Genomic DNA, 20464 nt, shown 5'->3' on the forward strand with positions numbered 1-20464 from the left:
GTGTGGCTTGTAGAATTTAAATAGCATGTGGGCTATTTTAAGGTGACATAAATTCTCCTCTGAAATGCCATGGCCCCTGCATACTGTATGAGTTGCATATTGGTTGCAGCAGCAGCAGCAGCAATGCTGGGTATGAGGGTAACACAACTGAGGAGGGTAATGTCTCCATCACCACCACAGCTGAACAGCAACAATGGCATCAAGATGAGTCAAAAAAAGAAACCTAGAAGTAATTGGAGTGATCGCAAACAAACATATACAGCCAACAGCTTTACGTCCACAAGGACATCTTCCCTCAACAAAGCACGGTGGCATGTTGTAACCGTGACAAACAGTGATTTGTGAGTTTGCTTTTTGGTCACAGTGATTTACCACCACCTATCTCCACCCACAAGGACGATAACTGAGTTTGACAGAGGACCTGGCAAGGTAATAAATGTCTGTAGTCCACAAGTATACAGCAAATCCCCCAAGACCCCATTACTGGGAAACCATGAACCTTCTGTTGCTGTGTCTTGGTAAGCAGATGGAAAAGAGGATGAATGGGATGGACGTGTGTGTGTGTGTGTGTGTATGTATGTGTGTGTGTGTGTGTGTGTGTGTGGGTGTGTGTGTGTGTGTGTGTGTGTGCGTGTGCGTGTGCGTGTGCGTGTGCGTGTGCGTGTGCGTGTGCGTGTGTGCGCGCGTGTAATTGTATCTGCTGACCCAAATGGACATTCTACACATTTACAGAACAGACTAACAAAACATGAACGCTGAGTCATGCCTCCGACTGTGTTTCCTCATCTGACAATTAAAGGCCAAGACTTATCTGCGAGGGTGAGCGGAATGAGGTGCAACAGCCATTGAGAGCCAAGCCAAGAAGCAGAAGCAGTGAAGTGACCCTCCAAGCTGGTGTCATGAGAGCATGAAAGATAAGTCGCCCCGGTGACTGTCTGTTTGTCGTGGTCAACAGACAGCCAGCCAGGCAACTTCAGACAGTTCCAGAAGACACAAAATGAAAGGAATGGGCTGAACAGGCAGCCATAGCAGAGAAGCTGTTTCCTCTGTCCATTGTATCAACACAAGCTCTCTCCTCATGTTTGAGTGTTCCCCTCTTGTGTTGAGCTGAGAAAAAATCCTCTCCCTAACAGGACAGCTGTCACATTCCCATCCGAGGGTCTGTGTGATGTGGCATTTCCCGTCCGTCCCTCCGTTACCCTTATCTCCCCGAAATTCCACGTGTGTCCATTTTCGGAGGGGCCTGTCAGTGTCGTCATGGTACATCACACTCTATGTAGGGGATGTCACTGTACCGGCTGTCCACCTCCGCCCACTGCTGTACGGCACGGGCGATTATCTCCTCGGAGAGGCGCTGGGCATAGTCCAGCAGGACTGGGTTGACCCGCGGCGAATCCTGCGCAGGCCCCGTCTCGGAATCCACCAGGACGGCCCGCTCCCCACCTTGCGTCCCCACCTGGCCGTCCACCCGCTCCACAGAGTTTGCATTCTGAGTGGGGTCGCTCTTCTTGGATTTGACGCATCCCATGATATAAATAATGTAGCATTGGGTGTCTGGAAGTGGGAGGCGGGTGGGGCTGGAGGGAGGAGGAAGGAGGAGGAGGAGGAGGGCGATCTGTGTGTTTGTTCTTCCCGTGCTTGGTACCGGCCTACGCTGGGCTAGGAGCAGGATGCTAGTCCAAGGAGAGGGACGCAGACAGAGTCCAGACAAAGAGCCCAGCTCGTGGGCCCCCTCATGGTCTGGTAGACTCCCTCTCTAAAAAAGGCCTCTGGAGAGAAACAGAAAAGGGGAGATAGGAGATGACCATTCCTCCAAGCCCATGTTCCCTAATGTAGGCTGGCTTGTAAACTCAGCTTACTTTACAGAGGGTGCAACTGGTTGATTATTCATTCATACAAGTCTTAAATATTCTAAATCAGCCATTTAATTACAAATTGATGACAGATTAAGCATATTAACACACATCTCCTCTGTTTTTTAATTCTCTTTATGAGATGTTCTACTACTACTGTGAGCAAAATGAGATGCAATCATTTCAATGCGCAGACAATACATAGAGAAAAGTAATATCCAAAACCTTTACGCAGGATTCAAAAATATATACTGGGTATGCCAAGCTCACATGCACTGAGCGCATTGTGAAAGCAGACACGTTGTCTGGCGTTACCCAAATAATCATTAATCAGGTATGCCGGTACAGTGAGCCTAGCTAGCTGGCAGTCTTGTACCAGGCGCGTCGCCAGTAAAGGTAAACATGGACGCGCCCGTGCATTAAGCCATTCGTACCGACCTCTTGTTTAGCTCTTAGAACTAAGTGCTTATAATATCACTTATTTAATTGAGCAGACTTCTATTCGTAAAATATTTGCATAAAAATAGATGTAGGCTAGTCTAGCCTGTCCCTATACAGAGCAGTGGCAACAGTACATAAACAGTAAAGTGTGAGCCTGTGTGGTTAATTAATTATGAATTGTTCTGACATTGCAACTGATTCCTCATTGTTTGTTGACAGACAATAGCGGAAACAACAAAACGGGCACTAACATCTTGTCAAGGTCAAAACTAAATGACACTAAATCAGACTATGGTCATTTCATTTAAATAATAGTAGGCTAGCTTACGACGTCAATAATTTGAACTATTGCTAGTTTGGGTATAATAGCCAAACGTGCGCGTAAATACCCTCACCTAATGAATTCAATAATTACTTAGCATATATCTAAAATATTATATCTTTGCATAAAATGCATCGTTAGACAAGATTGGTCAAATAGCCCACGTACCTTCGCATTGACTGTTGGGAAGAGATTTGATCGTTGGAATAAAAACATTAAAATAGAAACATCATCTCAACAGTAACGTATCCAAGTCATGAAATCCAAACGTTTACATTTGGGTTACTTTGAAAAGACAGCAAGTAGAAATCTCTCCGGATCACCAAACATGTCTGAGGTCCTCCTGTCATCTCGCCTGCCGCACCAAATGACCACAGATGTTTCAGGACTTGAACTTGTGGGATAACTGAAGAGTGCATGTATCCATATCCTACGTCAACCTACATCTGTGTTCTACACAGAGAAGCGTTGTAACCCACATATCAAGGCGTCCTGGTATGCACCTGTTCAGATTGTAGGTAGGCTATATTGCTGTCCAACTATTATTTATTTTCAGCTTTGAGTGCTGTCTGACATTAGATTAGCTATGCGTTCCCAGAATAACGTTTTTATTTCTCAAGAGAGCCCTAAAACATATGGGCCTTCACATTTGCAAGTAAGAGGCTTTGGATTTGTCACAAAGATCACAGACTTACATGACGCACATTATCTTTTTTTATATATAAATATTCGGCAGCAATTAAACCCAGACTAAAGTAGGTTAAGGCATAAACCCAAAGAACGCATTCTAAAAGCTTCACTTTATTTGGACAACACTGCCCCCATGTGGCACATCGTGTAGCCTAATAATAGCGTATCTTTGGCATTTTTGGGAAAGGCTATAATCTCGCATGAACTCTTTGTCAGTGCAATGTTTATTAAAAGTGACCAACCCACATGCATACTGATGTCACTTCATATCAAATAGCCAAGTCAGAGAGATGCTGATTTGAGGACTTTTATGAAGCCATATTGACTTTTCCCCATAGACTGTATTTTTTGTATCATTTTTGATAGCTTTTCTTTTGTTAATTCATGCCAACTCACCTGAAACGCATAATCTTTGCCTTGTGCGTTTTGCTCAAGCATATGCATTTTCTTTTATGAAAACAAAAGACTTTTATTTTGACATGTCATGTAAAGACCTTAACGGAAGTATTTATTCCGCGCTAGTGTTTTGATTTTGCCGCGACCCAGCTAACTGGTAGGACCTAGGACTCAGTTATGAACTTGACTAGAATGTTACTTGCAAACACAGAAGCCGCTAATGTTACTGTAATATGAATTAGATGTTTATCTCATCTGGCAGAACATAGCATTTAAATTTAGATAATCTGGTGTCGACGTTAACCCACGATTTAAATTAGACCTGTTAGGAGAAGAAGCATGTTCGTTTCAACCTCAACCATTAGTTGCTAACCTAACCTAAGTTACCTAACCTAACCTTACAGTAGGTGACAGGTAGGTTAAACGCAATTTCGTGTTGTGTTATTTTCTTTATCAGCATTTAACATCAGATAACTGCAATGTTGACAATGTTGTCATTGTAGGGAGGGCGATCATGATCGAATATGGGGTTAACAGTTTAATGCTAGTTGAGATATCCGCTCTAGAATATTTGGTTGCGAGCTAGAAGCGAGCCCCTGCTGATGCTGATGAGAACGCACGAACCTCCCGCCAGTTATACCCGCCAGAGCCCATTAGACATTCTCTGATATTACTTATGGCACATTTGTACTGCAGAGTAAGTCTAGCTTTATTATAATGTGCATCAAAGTAAGATATTGAGTGTTAACGTTTGGTAATGTTATTCCAGGTGGGCTGCGACACAATGAAGCAACTTCCAGCAGAGACGGTCCGCTTGCTGTCAAGTTCTCAAGTCATTACATCTGTCGTGAGTGTTGTCAAGGAGCTGATTGAGAACTCACTGGACGCAGGTTCTACAAGCATCGATGTTAAACTGGTAATGATACAAGCATTCTCAACCAGCCAAAGCACTTTTTTCCAGTGTTACTCGAGGCTTGAATTGGTTGTTTTGAGCAACAAATTCTCATTTTCTTTAGTTCTAAAGACCCTTTTGGGGGGAGAACGTTTTCCGAGGACCCCCACATATTTGCCATCTGAAGTTGTGGCCAGGTCCAGTGGTTTAGAGTGGTTCTCAAAGTACCCATAGCCAGGTCCTCAAAATGATTTGCTTTATATAATAAAGTTGAGGTTTATCATTCTTTAAAAAATCATGTTTACAGATTGTAGCACTGGTGCTAGAGAGGTTGATAGTTTTGTAGCATCATGTATAGTGAGAAGGTAGCCTATGACTGATGCTGAAAAGGTCTAGCATCATGTAGTTATAAGGTGTCACCAGTGCTAAGATGGTAAATCATCCATAGCATAGACAGATTTTATGTGCTACATACGTATAGCACTGTACAACCCTGCACATTAACATTTAAGAAAAACTTCACTCAGGTCATGGTTAACCATTCCTACTGCTGCTTATTTGCAGAGGCGGGTTCAGAAAGTAAAAGTCCTGCCAAGTATTTGATCCAACCATTTTGGAAACCAGCTCATCCTAATTAGCTGCCAGGTAGATCAGATAATTGGTGATGTCACCTGTGTTAAGTGCATAAGTAGAAAGAATATATGGCAGTATGAGGACTGACAATTTTGAGTCAGTCCTTATCGACAAGTGATGCAAAATCAAAAGTTGACCAAAGACCATGTTACCCACCTGCCAGATTGGATAGTGTACCTCGCCACAACTTTAGGGAATGCAAATGGCATGCTTAATTCTTACGGTTATGAGGGGGTCCTCAGTAAATGTTCTCCCCGAAAGGTGTCACACTGGTTTAAGCTCAGTTTACCCTTGCCGGTTTTCAAAAAATCTAGCTTTGCCTATAACATCAGAGGTAATGTTATTTTGTGCTATTATATGTCCTGGTTAAACTTTAAAGAAGTAAGAATTTATTTATTGATATACAGTAGGTTCAAACTTTTTTTCAGGTGTAGTAACATGATGTAACTGTACAGTAGTAGTTCTGTTCTATTATTATTTGGCATGTAGACTGTTTTCAGTTGTTTAAAGCAGAGCTTGTCTTTTAAGCCTAATACCCGACCGTCATTTGATTCACAGGAAAATTATGGGCTGGATCGCATTGAGGTGAGAGATAATGGTTCAGGGATCAAAGCTGCTGACACGGCAGTCATGGCGGTGAAACACTACACCTCAAAGATCTCCAGCCACGATGACCTCATGCAGCTGGAGACGTATGGATTCAGAGGAGAGGCTCTTGGATCCATATGCGCCGTGTCAGAGGTGAGTAGGCAACTTACTTTGATCTCAGATGCGTGTTATTTTAACCAATTTTATTTGAATTTGCCACTGATGCACTCACTGGATCTGTCAATCAGGTTGTTGTTACAACCAAGACGGCAGAGGAGGACTTCAGCACACAGTATACACTGAACCTCACTGGGCACATCGTCTCCCAGAAGCCATCACATCTTGGCCAAGGTCAGTAGGGAATTGACTCCTTCGTTATTACCAGCGTTGACTAGCCTGGGTGTTCCCATGCTGCCTTGCACGCGATCTGAGTCACATTGCTAATGCTAAGGCAGCCTGGAAACTATCGCCCTGATTTTTGCCTCAGATAGGGGACCAATCACAGAACAGGGGGGAAAGCAAGATGATGATGGGACATGCACAGACACATTTGATAGACATCCGTGGCGCCCAATGAACTGATTTTTCAAATACGAGAAAATTAATGTTTGGTCGCCAGACCACGTCTCATTGAAAAGTGGTAGGCGCTAGCCAGGCTAAGCATTGGCAGTGTCATTGACCTTTAATGACATCGCTTCTCTCTCCACTTCAGGGACCACCGTGTGTGCTCTTAAACTGTTCAAGAACCTCCCAGTGAGAAGACAGTACTACTCCAATGCAAAGAAATGCAAAGAGGAGCTGAAGAAAATCCAGGATCTGCTCATGGCCTACGCTGTGGTCAAACCTGAGCTGAGAATAACCTTCGCTCACAACAAGGTACTGTAGGATGTCACACTCTTGACACGCATGTCAGCTCTTTTCTCCTGGGATGTGATGTGATGTTATGCCTGAGTTGTTTACACCCCTGGTTGTGTGGACTGGAACATCTGAGCTCGCCACGTTCTAGACATCTGTGGAAACATATTTCAGTGTGTTGTAGTCAGACTGTGGGCCACCAGGTGTCTCTGTGAGTCCACAAATGGCATAGATTGAATGCTGGGATCTTGACTTGACTTGACTTGATTTTTGAGATTGAGAGTTTCTGTGCATCAGTCTTCCTTTCCATGCTCATCCTAATCTGTCTCCCATGGGCATAAGAGACTGACATGGTTGGCATCAGGAGATTGGGCGCACCTTTGCATATTTGTCTAGTATTGTCAACCCCTGAAAAAGATTTTTTGAGAGTGGTGTAAGGAGCAGACCTTAAGAGCAATCTAATATAACACACAGACTGTCCACGTGCCAAGACATAGTTTGAAACCTGACCAGCACCTGCGGAGACATGGAATTTTTCCACCATTAATCACGGCTTTCCAGGAAGGAGAGCGTTAAGACGTGAATCTACGAAGGAGAGTTCGGGCCCTTTGGGAGTTGGCCTCGTGGGCTCTCGGCGTTCCCTAATTCGATCAGCACGCGTGTGAGCTTCCCTCTCCAGCATGTAACCCAATAGACCATCGCTCCTGCAGTTGGGCCGGCTTGCCGGAAGTTTGCCCCTAAATACCTCACCGTTTTTTCCTTTGCTATACTCCTAAACGAACACACGAGCAACTGCGAATGCGGCGATGTTGTTGTGTGCACTCTCTCTGTGTGTTGTGTTGAGCTGGCCCGTGGACTAGTGCCGGGGCATAGGTAAAGCTATGGGAGATATTTGGAAGGGGGGCGAGAGTGCCAGGCCTAAGTGCACTCTGATGAAATGAAATCCTTTTTCGTTTAATTCATTCGTTCATCACGGGGGAGGAGCGCGCCGTGCATTTTGTCCCATCAGCACTCGCAGCCCGTATCCCGTATCGCGAACTTTGCACTTTGTCTTCCACTCGGATTTCATGGGTTCTCCTCGGTGCTGTTTACTAGAGTGATCTCTTTACCGGGACCCAAATTGTATATTTCATAGCGGAGGTGTGTGGTGCAAAACAGCACGCACCCAGAAATCCACACCCGGGAAGTGCTTACTGGTGGAAAAGCGAACATGAAGCAAAGCCACAGGTGTCAATATGTGCATCCTGTTTTCAAATGAACTAGTTGCACACACACACACACACACACACTCGCACATGCACATGCACACACACACACACACACACACACACATATATAAAGATGTCACCTTACCTTACTTTTGTGATATTGCTAATATTTCTATGCTTGTTAGAAGGATAAGTCAAAAGTAAAAGATGCAGGTGTAAATGTGTAATTAACCTTGAGTTGAGCTGCCTTCTTTTAGCAGAAAATCATCATTGCAACAGTTCTGCATGAACAAGGCTTGTCTTGTGATCTCACAGAAATGTCATTCTCTCTGTTCCCTTATGATTCCATTTAAATCCCCGAATCCACCCAGACCCTCCACAATGCAGGCAGTGTCATTTTTTTTGTTCGGCTCGTACGCCCATTAAAATGACTCGGGAGGGTAATTTCTCCATTGAGGATATCTGATTAGTGACGAGTGTCTGTTTTGTGGGCCCATCATCCCATAGGTGCTCCTATTTTTGGGACGGGAGAAAATAACTTGACCTGTTTTACCATGTTGTTTCAGGTCGTGGTTTGGCAGAAGTCCAGGGTGTCGGATCGCAGAGCGGCCCTCATGGCTGTGATTGGAGCGGCCGCCACGGCCAACATGTTCCCCCTCCGACATCGCCAGGAGCATCCAGAGGTCAGTAAAAGTGCTCAGAAACTACAGGCACATGTGATATGTGATTGATATGGCCTGCACCTATGGGAGCTGAATTCCTCGAGTTCCTATAGTGGAGGCATACAGTAGAAGGTACAGTAGTGGAAATGATGTATGAGCTTTACTGAGCTTTGTGCAAATTCCTCCATGGGTCAGTGCACACTGCATAGTGACTGAGATTGGGGTTTAGGCCATGGACTACACTACATATCATAAACAGCATGCCATTTAATGCTGCTGCTGCTGCTGCTACTGTTTTGTAACGTTATTTGAAACCATTCCAAGTAAGCTGTAGGTGAAGCCTGGACATACTATTGAAACATCCTTGGCCGCATGACAGATTTGCTGAATTCAAGGCCTGTGTTCAATGTAATGCTTTAACAGTTTTCTCTGTCCCCGGAGTGCTGTTTCCTCTTATTTCCCTTGAAGTGCATTCCACGGCGATTACTTTTACATGACTGACTCAGCGTTCTCTTGCGGTTGCCCTCGGTGTAGGAGTTGTAGGGACCTCGCCACAGGCTGAGAGTCCCGTGGAGGGGCTGCTCGGATTAGGATGGAGAGCATCACCTCGGACCGTTCCAGAAGTTTCCCGTCACCCCTCAGCATTCTGCACGCGGGGCGTAGCAATCAGCGCAACGTGCACTCTTATTAATGCACAGTAGAAAGGGTTCACAAATGAAGGAGAATGCCATTACTATTGCCTTGGGAAAAATATGAATGACCTGGTAATGGCGAATGGCTGATTTTATTTTGATACTATTGGTCTTCTATGACTCATGGTCCCGTGTTACAATCAAGTTATGATTGTGTGTGCATTGTGCACACACTACGCACACAATTCTCTGTCTTGTCATGTGGCCCATTAGGCGAAAAGAGAGGGTTTAAAGCGCTTGGCAACGCGGGCGACTGTGAGATTGGATCGGTATTGTGACTGCATTGTGTGGACCGTTTGGCCACGTGACCAGAATACGGCGAAGCCCGCCCGCATGCACCAACGGCGACCACAGCGACGAGTTAGAGAGGATGGCACGGCTTGCCACGCATGTGGCGAAGAGAGAGCGCATCGGAGGGACATGACCGGCCTGCACTGGCAGGACGCCACACCCCACACTGAGCTGGCACCAATTATTCTTCCAGAAGATTCCGCGGGCACGCAGCAGACCCCGGAGCGCATGTTTGGCCACATGCTGCCGTAGAGACGCGCGGCTCCGTTATTGTGCAAGGGCAAAATGGCTGAAAGCAGGGGACTGTTCTACAGTAACTCTGTTAGAAGGAGGCCAGTTACATTTTTTTTTTTTTTTTTGCTTTTTTTGTCTTTTTTTTCTCCATCCTTTTCCCACACTTCCCCCCCCCCCCCCCTTTCATTCACATACTGTATGAAGGGAGGAATGTCTTTCTTCGTGCTCAAGGAAGAGGCAGTGGAGTGATAGTAATTGAGAGCTGTAAGGAATGCCGGTGCTTGGTCTCGGCAGGTGTGGTGTGCGCTCCACCAGCAGTTCCTCTCTATGCTAATCAGTCCCCCTTGGACACTCGTTTCCCCTTTTGCCTCACCCCTGTTTACATTGTTTGTTGTTGTGATTGCCGTTGTTTGTTTTCTCAAGTCAAGACCAGCGTCGTTGACTTTTTCATCCCCTCAGCCGTGGACGATCTCTCCCCATGTGTCCGTTTCCCTCTCTCCAGATCCTCCAGACCCTTACTGCACACGGAGCAGAGGAAGTGTTCCTTTAGTGTGCGTTGTTACGCACGAGCTGTGGATCTCTGGAACAATGTGTGCTGAAGTTTGACACCTACTTTAGCAGTTGGCCAGAGCTTCAGTTCAGTCCTCGGCATGAACTCAGCTCGTGCACACACACACACAAAAGCTGCTCCTCTCCAGCCCTTCAGCAGTGACATTGCGTTTGAAAAGGCGATCGTCGTTCTCATGGACTCATTTTTATCGTGAGTTTCAAGCTAAATGAGAGAGATGGGGTTACGAACGCTAAATAATGCAAAGGGAGTAGTTAGCACGTGCATTAATTAATGCTCATTCCATTTGGGCATGCAATTAAGCAAACACTGATGGACAATATGAATTATGAATTATGGATTAACCAATAATATATTTGTCCCATATTCATTAGTTTAATGTGGCTTTATAGTCATTACTCTTGCTTTGTGCTTTCCTAAGTGAGAAAGATGGGTGGTCACATTTACACCCAGTCATTTCAGTTAATGGATGTAAGGTTAGGTAGTTAGCGCATTCTAAAACTACCTAAATTCTAAATTAGAATTTAATTATATAAACACGTCGACCTTGTAAAACATTTGTTGTAAACAAATCATAAACAGTTGCCCCTAGATGCTATTTCATGGAAAAGGTGCCACTAATTGCAAGCAATCAGTGACATTCAGCTCAACCACTACTGTGAGTGTACATGTGATTTTCAATGTGTGTGTACTGCAGTGATGCATACAGTCTGATCACTTGTACTATACTGTACAATACTATACTATACTATACTATGCAATACTCTACTACTATACTATACTATCCTATACTACACTATACTATAATACTATACTCTTCTATACTATACTGCACTATAATACTATACTATACTATCCTATACTACACTATACTAGGCGATGCTATTCTATACTATAGTGTTGGGTCTGATATAGAGAGGCTGTATAGTGTGCACACATGACTGGAGCTGCGCTTGGCCGCGGCTCTGTGGTGTAGCATGCCAGAGTAGGATGCATATCGGCCCCCTATTAATAAATTCTTAGAATCTCCACAATAGGGGGGGGGGGGAGCGGGGAGGGGAGGGGAGGGAGAGAGTGAGATGCTAATTTATGGTATGATATTTCATGGCTGCAGATGTCTGTTTGAGCAATCAGTCATTAGCCAGTGAGCTGCTCTCGCTCTCCCGTCAGCGCCCACACAATGCCAGAACATGGCTCTCCCCCGCACCTCCTGGAGACGACACGTGAGCGGGGCTTAGGCGGCCCAGGAGCACGGCAGCCTTCGCAGGGAGGTTAACGGGGAAAGGTGTTCTTCCCATCAGCCCTGCTGCGTCCGCTCCGTTAAACTAGGTCGTCCTGTGCGGAGTGGACTACCTGGTCTGCTTCCGTTGCTCCGCGTTTGCGAAGACCTTGCAAAATCTGTACTCTCTGTTTTTGTTTTTTCGGTCGTCAGTTCAGATTTTCATTCACTGATTGATTTGTTTTTTTTTTTTTCATATATTTATGCTTGCGTGCATCCATTACCAACTGAAATGCGAATGTGAATGTTTTGGCGTATAGGGGGGTTGTGGAGAGGGCACTTGTGTTGACCATCTGCATGGTCAGCCGTGCTGGGAAACCGTTTGCTGGCAAGTAGCGCTTGTTCAGCAACACAAAGTGGGTTTAGTGGCAAACATTACGACCTCTGTGGCCCATTAGGTCTTGGGGGTGAAACTGTCTGTGGAATAATGGGTCCCATTCAGAGCCTCATTTTCAGGGCTTAGGATCACCTCTGCAGCTCTAATTGACATATGTCGTAATGGCAAACTGTATGTAACGCAACACTGGTATTGTGAAAGTCACAATCACAGCAATTAGAGACTTTGTCAAAAAGCGTCCAATTAAAATGTCCCTTGGCCCTCCCTCCCGCCTGCTGCGCTTGTTAATTCAAAATTGTGCCCAAAAAGTTTACAGCATAAGCTGGAGCGCGCTCGCTGAGTAATTTGTAGCCATTTTGTGTTTTGGGCATGTACTGGTGTGTACGACCCAGCGCCAACAGAAACTGTTTTCGTTTCGCATCGTAGCAGCCTGGGCCCACGGCGCAGTAAAACTGTGACAAATCTGTTCTGATTGTTCACAGAGAATGTGATTTGTTGCTAAGTTGGTGATGTGGGTAAACAAACAGTGAGTCATTTGTTTTGTTTTGAGGAAATCTCACGTGTGTCGTTACACACCCTGGTTATTTCTATTTTCAGTACAACATGCGTTTCAGCCATAGTATAACCTGTTATGCTACGAACAACTGTTGTACCTCTTAATGGCTTTGAAATAAATTCTTGAATCTCAGTTTATTTAGATGATCCCAGATGAAAGGACTCATGCCAGTTTAATTTGTCAATGTAGGCCTATACTTTTTTTTTTCTTCTTCAAACAGATTTCGATCGAGGGATTTTTCCCAAAGCCAGACTCTGACTATGCCTTAGCAAGCTCCAGTAATCCGGACAGAACTTTTGTCTTTGTGAATAACCGTCCAGTGCATCACAAAGACATTATGAAGGTATGATGAATTAGTTATTTTTTATTATAACAATTTCAAATTCACCAGATGAAGGTCTATGACCGAATGGCTGAATGTATCAAAAGGTAATTTGCCATTGTTGCAGAACTTATTTAAAACAATGAATGTTGAGAAACAATCTACATCAGTCCTTCCTCACTCATTGAACTGGGACTACATTAAGAACCATTGCTTAAATGTAAACATAAATTTTTATTGACCGTAATAAGATAATCTCTTTTATTGACATTCACAGCTGGTTAAGCAGTTTTGTAGTCGAGATTCGTCTTGCCGTCGCTTCCCTACCCTAATGATGAACATTATGGTACCTTCCTCCACGGTTGATGTCAACCTCACTCCCGACAAAACTCAAGTTATGCTTCAAAACAAGGTGAAATGTCGGCTATCAAATGTGCACATTATTTAGCATAGCTTATCTTTGTTCATTTCAAGGATTTCAAGGATCAATATTTTCACACTTCTGTATGTGCAGCACACTGAGCAGACCGTTTTCCTTTTCTTTTTCTAGGACACAGTGTTGAGTGCTGTGGAGTCCATGTTGGTTTCGCTCTACGGCCCTTTGCCAAGCGCTGAAGGCTCTGTCAGCTGTGAGGTGACCGGAGATGGCCCATCATCTGGGGCCTTACCGACACGCCAGCAGCTCCCTGGTAACAGACGGACTGATGATGCTGATGCTGAGGCACGGGATGTACTCAGGCACGACACTGCGGTTTTGCCTCAAACCCCGTTAGACTGCTCTGACGTCGATCTGTTCGGAACGATCGCACCAAAGACGGGCGATCCGGCCAGTAACACGTCTTTAAACCAGACCAGCTCTTCATCTTCATCAGAGGACTGGATAGTCAATAAGAGCCTGTTTGACCTGAGTCACGTCAACGGTTCCCTGCTAGAGGACGACTGTTTAACCAGAGGGGACACGGAAGACGGTGTGAAGGAGAGTGCTAACTCGTTGGCGGTCACGCCCAGCGCAGACGGCAGCATCTCCGCGGAGAGCTGGAGCATGGGCCGGGGCCTGACGGATCCCGTCACCGGTGGCTGTCTGGAGCCCGTGAAGCTGCACGTCCCGTCAGAGCCCGTGGAAGTCCCGGAAGAAACCGTGGAGAAGTGCAGGAGCAGCCCGTCCAAGAAGCTGTCAAACGTCATCGTGGCCCGAATGCCCAAGCCGACGGCCTACGAGCTGATCGGCTCCCGGCCCGTGCGTCAGCCGCTGTCCGCCCGTGCCCTGTTTGAGCGGGACTGCAGCGTGTCCATCCTTCAGGAGGACCCAGGAGCCGGCCTGCAGGATGTCACCACTGCTGTTAAAGAGAGATGGGAAAGCCTTGGGGAGGAAGACCGAAAGAAGTGAGTTTCCAGACCTTCACCCTTGAAGCAGCAGTTTCCAGTTGTTGTGATTCATTTGGTTAAAAAAAAAAAAATCGACCTGCCACTTGCACGTATAAAATACGACGTGGAAAATCCTCCTGGCCTGTTCGTGTTGCTACCCAGATGGAGAATTGTTGATTTGAAACTATGTTTTCATTTTCCAGGCAACTGTGTTTGATTACTTGGTGAGATGGTCAATATTTTCCACTGTAAAAGGGAGGTCCTGCAAAATACCTCTCTATTTTCCAAAGTATGTTATGTATTTATAGCTCTAGAAGGTTATTGTGCGTGACATGACAACAAAGGTGATATGATGTATAACTGTGAATTTCACACGGTTGAAAATTCACTTGACAGTTTGTTGATAAGTCATTCGTCGGATATTTCCACTTTTTTAACGGATTGACACATACTTTCTTGGCTGTTGCTAGCTAAACACCAGATATAGCCCAGTAAAAGGAGCAATACACAGACACATGGTTGTCTTTGACCTCTATATGCGTCAATCTAAAAGGGCAACCAACATCATGGAATCTAACCACTACCCCTTCCTAGAGAGTGGTCAACTCCCCCCAAGTAAATTGCAAAAACTTACTTCATACCTATTTAGAGTAATTAAAAGGATGGAAAAAGTGTATCAGTGTTGCTGGTGGCACTTAAGGATGGTTGAGCTTATGGAAAAAGACATCTGTTTAGAATCCCCCTGTGTGTTGGTGTTGAAGTAAGGCTACGCAAATATGGGATACATTTTGGCACCCCTGTTAAGTTGCACGGCACTTCTAGGAATCCCTTTTACGTGAAATCATGTAACATGTGCCTGTAGTTATATATCACAGCCTCGTTTTTCTCGCCACCTCTCTCAGTCTTCACTTTGTGTGTGATGCATACGTGTGTGTATGTGTGTGTATGTGTGTGTGTCTGTCTGTCTGTGTGTGTGTGTGTGTGTGTGTTGTGTGTGTGTGTTGTGTGTGTGTGTGTGTGTGTGTGTGTGTGTGAATGCATGCGCACACTCCTTGTCATGGTCAGATACCGCAATAAAAAAAAAAATCCTGGCCTTACTCCAGCAACGCTATATGAACTTGGTACTCTTCCAAAGTACCCACACCAAGGGAGCATTGCTTTCTTATTGCTTGGTTTATGTGTGTTTGATCCTCGTTATGAGTTCCAGCCTCGCAATACAAACAGCACTCCCCACATGGCCTTTAACACAAATGTGCATTAGGGAAGTTGCTCTAAACATGGGCCGGAGTCGAGGAGATGTGGAGCTTGCTTTCCATTGTGCTTCATCCACTGTGTGGGCTTCTGTTATTGTCTTGAGCTGTCACTGTCACTGTGTCTGTGTCTGTGCTAACTTAAAGCACTCACTGTGTCAGTAGATTCATTTTAATTCTCAGTGTGAGCAAAATCCTGTATTTCTAAAGTGCTTTAAGCAGCACAGGGTTACCCCCAAGATTTAGTTCCCCCAGATTCTAGCTCGGTGAGAAGGGTTGATAGCAATTTGAGTGGGCTTCTGTTGTAGGCTTAATTGAACATATTCAGGTATTTCTTGAATTTGCATTGTATTTGCAATTGTGAATGTGCACATGTGACCCACTAGCACTACTGCCAATATGATATGAGTTTTGCCACTTTTGTTCATCATTGCATCCGTGGCCTTTTATCTGCAAGTCTGTCATGATTAGCATACTGTATCACCTTGAGTCCATTCTTGCACGGGATATGAGGCCACACGAAATATTGGAGCTATTTGGTTTTTAACTGAAGAATGTAGCAATTGTGTCTGATCTAGCTAGCAATTTTGGTGGAAGAACAAGCCTTGTGTTAGTCTAGTTCTCCCTGTAGTTTATTAAGCATCAGCCTCTAGACACTGTAGTTTTTGTAGGGTTATACAGGAAACTTAACAGTTTATTGTCACAGAGCTGAAAAGGCTTATTTTTTGCAGCTTTTCAGACTTTTAATGCTTTTACCCAGCAGTTATGAGAAGCTGGTGTTTATTTTATTTAATAACACACTCTACCTAAGTGTTTTAAGAAAGTCTGTTATTGAAGACTTGCCCATTATCCACAGTTTCACAATATTAATGTCCTCAAATAGCCTATACCTTTCTTTAACATATGGTGTTTCCCAAGGTTAAATTCTGGGGTCACCGATAATTCAGATTTATGTGTACTTAAAGAATTGGGCATGAGCTGAAAACTTGAAAAAATGTCTTTGAAAACTATAAATGCCTCTCCATGGAAAAAAAACTTCATTCCCAATATGTGGAGCATTACGTTTTGAAATGTCATTTAGAAAATGAATGCAGAAGATCTGAACTTGCAGGCTTTTTCCGAGTCCTGCAGATGTGCAGAAGCACACGCACCTACACAGTGTGGTGCTTATGGTGCAGAGCAAAGATTCTAGAACAGAGCTCTGTTCTAGAATCTTTGGTGCAGATGTTATGCCATGGCAGGGCGAAGCGAAGCGCCTTCCGTCGGAAGTTCAGAATCGCATACTGGGATTTAGCGTAAGCTGTCTCTCCACTTACTCCCCCACCCCCATCTGGTCACAGGTAGCAGATGGTTTTTATCTTGCCAGTTTCGGCACGTTTTTTTTTTTTTTTTTATGCCGTGATTTATAGCCACTCCCAAAGTGCCACTTAGATTCACTAAAGGAAATTAAATCAAGGTTCCTTATGTGAATTGAGCATATTTAATTAGTCACAACTGCTGACCTCTTCAGTAAACCAGACTCCACTAGGCCTGCAGAGTAATTGGTTCTGGATGTTCATACCTGAAGCAGGAAAAAGCAGAAACTCAGTGGAGCACTTGCCTTATTAATTGGTATAAAAACCAGCCGTCTGCGTATTTCGTGATAGGAAGCAAACAGGATAACTCATCCCAGTGCTTTTTTTTTTTTCGCCTGTTTTTTTGCAGGTACGAGGAGAAAGCCAAAAAGGCCGTCGACGTGTACAACCTCCAAAAACAGCGCGCCGAAGAGGGCCAGGCGCAGGCCAGAGACGGCAAGAGGCCGGCGTCCGCCGCGGCGACGGGCTCCCCGGCCGGCCGGCCCCAGGGCCTGAAGCGCAAGGCCCCGCTCTCCAACCAGCAGCTCCTCGACAAACTCTTCTCCTCTCAGCCGGCGAAGAAAGAGAGAAGCAGCGCCCCAACAAAGGTCTCCAAGCCCCTCCCGTTCTGCCTCGCTGCCCTCCAGCGCAGGCTTAACCTCCTGTCGTCCCAGAGTGGCTCCGGCCCGCAGGGCCTCAGGCTTGTAAAGCGCTTGGCTTCGCACTGCGCCTGGGTCGTTTTATGTGGCAGAGAGCTCATGTTGTTAAATCCATTTCGGGTGGAGGAGGCCTTGCTGTTTAAAAGACTTCTGGAGAATAATATACTTCCAGCAGCGTGCCTGCAGACCCCTATACAGTTAACAGATGGGTAACGTATCACTCAAGTTTCCCACCTTATACAATTATGTGGAAAGTGATGAATTCATATCTTGAAATCTTAGCGCTTAACAGTCGTAGCTGTTTCTTTTCTGACACGGACACAGCAAAGACATGTGTCTTACAGGATGTAAAAACACATTGATATGAATTGCTGTGCTCTGTCCTTTGCTAGTGTGCTGGGTGGATCAGAGTTCATGGATGTGCTTTATGCCATGAGGAAGGGAAAACCAGAGCTGAATGGTACAACCTACTTCTCTGATCCCAGGCTAGTGGCTAACGGATTTCAGATCAGGCTCTCTCCAGGTATGTTACGGGACAGATGCATGAACTAATTCACAATTCCTTCAGGTTGGAAACTTCATCTCCCATTATTGAATGCAATTATCCAACTACGCAACTATCCATCCATGTTCTCCTTTTTCTTTCTCAACACCAAGATTTAAATACGTTGAAATATCTTATATGGTCGTGCATATTATTTAACATTATACCATGATTGGGATAATCTATATTTTAACGTGCTATTAACAGTGCACGATTTGAGAAGGCCAAGATACACTAACACTGACTGACCTGATTTTTCTTTTTCTTTTTTTTTCTCCATAATCTACCCGCTTCATTCAGTCATTTCCAGTCAAAAGTATTTCCCGCAATTCCCCCAGAGAAAATGTGCCGCTGCACTTCCTTAGTTCATGCTGTTTGAAGGCCTCACAAGTTCTCTAATTTGATTTGACAAAGGTTGGGCATGTTGGGACTTCATTAATTGCACGGTTCACAAATAATTTTGCAATGTCAAACATCACCGCCCTGAACAACAGGATTAAGGTCAATTACTTCTGACAGTGCTGCTGTGACAGCGTTTAACAAGCCGGGGCAGAAGAAAACGCCATATTTCCAACCTATGGAACAGCATGGCTTTTGTATTGACGATGGACGATGCACAAGAGAGCATGACATTTGATATAAAAGTTAGTGTTTGTAAGATGCCCCCCACGCTCATACCCATTCTAATAGTCTTTGACTACAGCTGTCACTTTTCATTTCTCAATACAAGAGAATGTGGTCTTGACCATGATTTTGAAATTCTGTCCCCTCCCCTTCCTCTGCAAACATGTCGTGAGATGGCATGACCTCCTCGCTCCTCAAGGGTCACACGCCACCCCCCCTGATCCTAACGGTCAGCCCGCCGTGAGGTGGGCCCGGTCTGGGCAACTTGGGCTGAAAGAGGCTCCCTGCCAGTGTAGTTATCCAGCTCGGTGGGTTTGCACCATGGCGAGGGCAGGAGGGCACGGCCTGCCCATGGGAGGTGGGAGAGATCCAACTAAGATGTTCAACGACATCCAATATTATGCGTGTCACAACCGCGCAGTCAGTGGGCAAAAAACCGGCAAGCAGATGGTGGCTTAGTCTATTACAGTTTTTTCCTGTTCTAGGGAAATGCTGGTTTTATTTGCACTCGTGATTAGAGTGATTATATATTGCTAAGAAGGTGAGCTGTATGAGTTGTGAATGGCATAAATAATGTGTTAAATGTAAGCGTGTGTTGTTGTTGCGTGTGATGTGATTTGCTTTGGACACAGCATCTTCCACTGTGATGCACTAGTCCCATAACACTCTCAAACAGACGTATCATATATCCACTCGTTTTATAATGGCTTTTCTGCTCATTTTCACGTGATGAGATTCCCATGGAGATCCACATGGTCATTAAATTATCTCCTGCAAAGCTCTTCCTCTTCATATTTCCTCTGCAGCTTCCCAAGTTATTGTAACCGTCATTTAGTGCGTAATTTGCAGCACGGTTTGTTTGACTTGGTCCCCTACCAGAGGGTGTAAATCACAATATTTATTTATTATCTTTTCCTGGAGATACCCGTTGCACCTAGAGTATATTAATCCCAGTTTGTATTGGCCAGGCTCTTCGTCCGCCGAGAGGCACGTGGAAGTGGCAAGCATGGCCGACTGCATGCCTTTCTTCGGCATCGCCGACCTGAGGGAGATTTTGACAGCGGTGAAGGATCGGCAGGCTGAAAGTGTGCGTCAGTGCAGACCGCTGAAAGCCACGCGCTATCTTGAGGTTTGGAATCACTGTTAACCTTTGATTTTTCTTGAGTTTGGAGTGTTTTGGGGTTTGTTCTGTTGCGTCTATTGCGTCTGTTGGGTCTTTCTGAAGGCGCAGTGCGTGAGAGTAGTCCAGTACTCATGTCAACTGCTGAATGTTCTCCTCATCATCCTCTAGCTTTCTGTTAAGCGCATGCACTCAAAAAAAGGCATGTTTTATTTTTATGTGTAATTATCTTTTGTAAAGAATTACATTGAATCACATTGAATTGAATTCTTTGTTTTGTGTGTGTTGAAGGGGGAAGCCGTGCGGATGGTCAGGCAGCTGCCCCTAAATCTATCTCGAGGCGACGTGGAGGACACACTCAGTCGCATGCGAGAGCAGCTTGGAGAGGAAGCCCAGTCCTGCCTCCATGGTCGGCCATTTCTCCATCTCTTGACCAAAGTCCCTGAGACAGACGAGGAGGCTCTTGTGACCCTGTCCAGCACACGATGACATTATTATTATTTTTTTTAAAAGTATATGGATTAGTTTAATAAATTGGCCTTAGTTGTGTTGATTTCTCTATAGAATTTGCATAGATTAATCGTTTTCAATTTTCAACTCATTATTTTACCAAATAATGATGATTTTTGAAAATAAATATATTTTCACTATACAGTATTTATGTTCTCATTTAAGATTTTCACATCAGCGGTCTACTTCATGTCATCTAGTTTTGGCCTTATTGTAAACACTGTGTTGTATTAACACAG

The 20464-nt window shown here is 44.8% G+C and overlaps 1 protein-coding gene across 1 annotated transcript; it reads left to right on the plus strand.

Moving 5' to 3' along the window:
• The first annotated feature begins 3847 nt into the window (after positions 1-3847).
• On the plus strand, positions 3848-20252 carry pms1 (PMS1 homolog 1, mismatch repair system component). The gene is made up of 13 exons (XM_062534538.1): positions 3848-3859; positions 4472-4618; positions 5786-5968; positions 6064-6166; positions 6528-6691; positions 8445-8561; positions 12718-12840; positions 13097-13231; positions 13370-14202; positions 17139-17636; positions 17820-17950; positions 19564-19724; positions 20007-20252. Exons 2-13 carry the CDS (start codon positions 4487-4489, stop codon positions 20202-20204), a joined length of 2778 nt encoding a protein of 925 aa, XP_062390522.1. The 5' UTR covers positions 3848-3859; positions 4472-4486; the 3' UTR covers positions 20205-20252.
• Positions 20253-20464: the final 212 nt, after the last annotated feature.

Source organism: Sardina pilchardus, chromosome 4 (assembly GCF_963854185.1).
Source record: "Sardina pilchardus chromosome 4, fSarPil1.1, whole genome shotgun sequence".
NCBI lineage: Eukaryota > Metazoa > Chordata > Actinopteri > Clupeiformes > Clupeidae > Sardina > Sardina pilchardus.